This window comes from Trichophyton rubrum, assembly GCF_000151425.1.
Source record: "Trichophyton rubrum CBS 118892 genomic scaffold supercont2.10, whole genome shotgun sequence".
NCBI lineage: Eukaryota > Fungi > Ascomycota > Eurotiomycetes > Onygenales > Arthrodermataceae > Trichophyton > Trichophyton rubrum.
Window position 1 is genome coordinate 538803 of NW_003456419.1, and position 4256 is coordinate 543058.

General features: G+C 51.4%; 2 protein-coding genes across 2 annotated transcripts; both read left to right on the forward strand.

Annotated features, from left to right (window-relative positions):
• The first annotated feature begins 385 nt into the window (after positions 1-385).
• TERG_07562 (uncharacterized protein) lies at positions 386-2763 on the forward strand. The gene is made up of 2 exons (XM_003231895.2): positions 386-815; positions 961-2763. Exons 1-2 carry the CDS (start codon positions 485-487, stop codon positions 2196-2198), a joined length of 1569 nt encoding a protein of 522 aa, XP_003231943.2. The 5' UTR covers positions 386-484; the 3' UTR covers positions 2199-2763.
• Positions 2764-3222: 459 nt separating this feature from the next.
• On the forward strand, positions 3223-4138 carry TERG_12564 (uncharacterized protein). Its single transcript, XM_047751509.1, has one exon. It carries the CDS (start codon positions 3315-3317, stop codon positions 3738-3740), a length of 426 nt encoding a protein of 141 aa, XP_047607272.1. The 5' UTR covers positions 3223-3314; the 3' UTR covers positions 3741-4138.
• The last annotated feature ends 118 nt before the right edge of the window (positions 4139-4256 follow it).

Below are 4256 nucleotides of genomic sequence, written 5' to 3' on the forward strand. Positions count from 1 at the left end.
GCTGAACCCCCTGGCTGTGGTTGTTGTTTGTTGCTTGCAGCCTGCGCGCACTTCCAAGTCCGCCGTCAAAAATCCTGCTACAGACCTCGCCTTCACCAACATCAGCTTCAACTTCAACTTCAGCTTCATCTTCAGCAAGAAAACCCACCTCCCCGCCGCCGCCGTTCGCTGCCTGCTACGACCAGTCGCCAGCTCCAGACAAGCTTCTCTGCTGCCCGCGACTACCGCTGCATCCTCCCCAGGCCGATCGTTGCGCCTTTCCCTCCGCGCTGCATGAGCTTCCATTCCCTCGCCCGCGACTGGCCCTCCCTTCATCGCTCGACACAAACAATACGTCTCGCCATACAGGCTCTGCTATGAAGTAGCGGCCTCTCCCTGCCCGAGTGCTGTCGACCAGAGATAATAAACCCGCGTGCCTGGCTGCTCAGGCCCTGCGCAAACTCGCAACTCGCAACTCACAACAGCTCACACCTCACAGCTCACTATGCTGCGACTATCGCAGCTCTTCGAAGCCAGCAACCGGCGCGACGGCGACGCAGCAGACATCGCAGCCCCGTCCTCGCATCCGTCCTGCCTCGCAAGGCCGCCGCCTGAATCGCCTGAATCCATGATCTCCTCGAATCCGGGGTCGCCTGTCACCTCGCTCTTCTCGACCAGGACGCACACCCGCTTCCCCAGCTCGGTCTCGTCGCTGGCCTCCTCGCCCGTCACCAGCTCGCCCGATGGCTTCGGCGGCACCAAGACGCAGCTGACAGAGGTCAAGGAAGAGCCCGGCGAGCGAGAGACCGGCTGTGTCGAGAGAGACGGTTACTTTCGTAAGTCGCTGCTCCTACTCCTACATCTAAACTACATCCTGCTACATCTCTAGTTGCAAGGGTGAAGGGAGAAAAAAAAAAAGAAAAAAAAAAAAGAAACGAGACGCAGTCAAAGAGCAGACAAGATGCTAACGTTAAGGCTTAGCTCACTTTAATGATTTCCATGCCGCCGCTGCCGCCGCTGCATACGACGACAGTCACCTCTCGCTGGACTCGCACGACTTCGACCAGATAGACACCCTCGACGCCGTGGGCGCCTTCAGGAAGCGGAGGTCGGACAGCAAGTCGCTGCGCCAGATATCCCGCATCAGCACCCGCTTCTCCTCCCTCTCGTCCAAATGGAAGCAGACCAAGCCCTCGTCGATCGCAGATACAGTCGCTACACGCGATCGGTACGAAGACTCTCTCAGGTCTCGCGCCAATTCAGCCACTTCCGCCCTCGCCAGCCCGGCCGCCAGCTTGATATCCGCTCGTCAGAGCCTCTGTGCCCCCTCGCCGGCCAGGACGACGTTCGAGGAACGCCTGAACGAGGCTGGCGTGGCCGGCATTGACATCGAACGGGCGAACCAGCAGCAGTTCGACGGAGAGCCAGAGAGACATGTCCGGACGCCGCTGCTCCCACCGGTCATGATGGACCTGCCACACATCGACAAGGACCAGCATATCGACTCTCCGCTGGAGTCCCCGTCCATTGCTCCCGTGGCAGACTCTCGGGGGGACACTGACAGCCCGCCCATCACCTCCATAAGCGATGTTATGCCACCGACCTCGCCAGCGTCACCCATTACCTCTGCTCACCCCTCCATGTCCTCCACCAGCCGCCAGCTGGCCATGTCTCGCCTCTACTCGACCCGCATGGTCATGTCGGACTCCGTGGACGAGTGGTCCTGCAAGCTGGGACACGCAAACTTCACTATCTACCCAGAGCCATACGTTCCCGAGATCTGTGACAGGGAGGCCCTGAACAACTTCCGTGCCAACTGGGAGCTTGCTCGCTGCAACTACGCAAAACACCTTGCACGGACTGATGAACACTACGGCTCCACCTCACATATATACAAACTCACCGAAGAGAAGTGGGTATCCGTCAACAGCCAGTGGAAGAACGGCTACAACCATGTCATCGCCAACCTCGAGGACGGTAACGGTAACCGTCTCTCTCTCAGCCCGTCAGAGGTGCTCCACTGCTCCCAGGACGCCGTCAAGATACCCGGCCTTCACGACAAGAACAAGTTCCCGGAACTCGGAGACGAGGACATCGTCGGTCCCATGTCTGTCGGGCCCGGCCTACAGCACTGTCGATCCACTGACGATAGGATCCTCTCCAAAAAGTCCATTCTCAAGTTCTTGAATGGTCTCTTCAGCCTCCGCAAGAGCTCATAACCGCCCCACCCCCTTTATTTTCTCTCTACCCCTATCCATTCTCCTGTACAAATACCTCCTCCCGTCCCTTATTCCTACCATCTCTATTTTACCCTATTTACCCGATATTTTTCATTTATTCTGATTTGCTGCGGTACATGCATGCAATTCATAGTCGTCTCCCACCATATCCGAGCTGGGCTAGCAAGGACGACTGGAGTTAAGATGTCTTGCTTGTGTTTTTCCCTTTTTACGGTTCTTATTCCCCCATCCACCATAGTTGTTTTGCTCATTCTCTCCTTATATTTCAGCATCAGATCATGAATCATGCGTTACGCTCCTTATGACCACCCCTTTTGCATCCATCGAGGAACCCCATATCCTATATATGCTCCATCATGGATGAACGACGCTCCTTATCCGGACTCTCATTTGTCATGACACTCATTTTAAGTCGATGTTTAAATTATGGCGTTTAAAAAAAAGGGCCTCAGCCTTTCCTTAGCCCTGCTTGTTATCCCGATGCATCCTTGCCTTTTTTTTTTTTCTTTATTACCCTTTCCATTTAGCCCATTTGTTCATCATACGTTATAGAGGATATACATAGAAATCGCCCCCCCCCCCCCCCCCCCCCCCCCCCACAATGGCTTTTCCTATCTCATTTTTCTCATCATCATTTATGGTCACGGTTCACGGCGCGAGGACTGCGGCGCCGGTGGGATCTCGTGGAACTACCAATTCTCCTATCTACCATCTATCTATCAGGTTTCACTCTTATATCTTTCCTTGTCCGCATCTCTTTCACATCATCTGGTATCTCCTTAACAAAGACGTCGACCGACTAGGAAAAAAAAAAAAAAAAAAAGGCCAGGCAGTTGGCTGGATGGATTGATATGCAAGCTGCCGTGCCGAAGAGAAGAGCAGAAAACCCCTTATGACGGAGTACAAGATTCGACATCCTTTCCGCTGCTTTCTAGGGAAGGACATGCAGCTTTCCTTCTTCCGCTTCTTCTCTTCTCTCCTGGTATATCAAAAAAAAAAAAAAAAAAAAAAAAAAAAACCTACTCTATATCCATCGTCTCCCTTCATCGACCTCTCGTTTAATGTTTAACATTCTAATCCCGCCCTGTTTCATCAATGGACGGACTCAACCCCCTATTTCTGCCTTTCCATCTACCTCCCTACCTTAGGCATCGACTGTTTTATTATGCATCCTTTACTATGTTTCAGCCAGCATGTAGCAAGCCGTTGACCAGCTCAGCATATTTCCATTGCATACTCACGTTGATACATTTCTCTTCAGTTTGTCTTATATACACACATACCTATACCTATACCTATACCCCGTCCACACCTCCATCTCATCATATCCATTCCTATATCGTCCCTATGTGCTCCCCAGATGTATCATCGCATGTATGTAACCACATACCTACACCCACACGCTCCTTCAAAAAGATCCCCATGTTCTATATACCCTGTACCGCGCTGCATTGCTGGCAAAAGCACCACCATAATCCAAATAAAGGTCTAATATATAGAGACGATGAAATGAGACAATAAAAGTTATGGGCAGAGAGATATAAATAAGCAGGTATATAAAACGACGTTTTGGATAATAAAAGAAAAAGTTATAGCTTCATGTGCTTGAAATGAACTAGATCATCTATCGTAAACGTTTCTAAGAATTCATTATTTCATATCCAATACTGTCCCCATATCTCCCTCGCCTCCTTATCTCCATCAAACTGAAACACAACACTGAACACGTCCTTAAACCCCTCAGATACATCTGGCTCTTCGAATCGACGTGCATATTCACTGAATGCCATTCCTGGAAGCTTGGTGCGGGATTCCGGGTTCAGTGACTCCTAATCCGTGCATTACATCAATATACATACTCACACATACATGGCTCAGCGGGGGTAACGGGAACTGCAGAGCGCAAGTGGCTCCAAGACAGGTGACGGGATAGATAACCCTGTAGATAGGCATAAAAATAAGAGTGGATGGATGGATGGAGAAGTGAGACACGTTACACTGCATATGAGGACAAAAAAATTGAGGGCTAAAAAAGGG

What these genes read in the sequence shown, in the direction of transcription:
- TERG_07562 (XM_003231895.2), top strand. Translation starts at nt 485, where the DNA reads ATGCTGCGACTATCGCAGCTCTTCGAAGCCAGCAACCGGCGCGACGGC. An exon ending in CGAGAGAGACGGTTACTTTC is followed by an intron (nt 816 to 960) that starts GTAAGTCGCTGC and finishes GTTAAGGCTTAG; the next exon opens with CTCACTTTAATGATTTCCAT.
- TERG_12564 (XM_047751509.1), top strand. Translation starts at nt 3,315, where the DNA reads ATGGACGGACTCAACCCCCTATTTCTGCCTTTCCATCTACCTCCCTAC.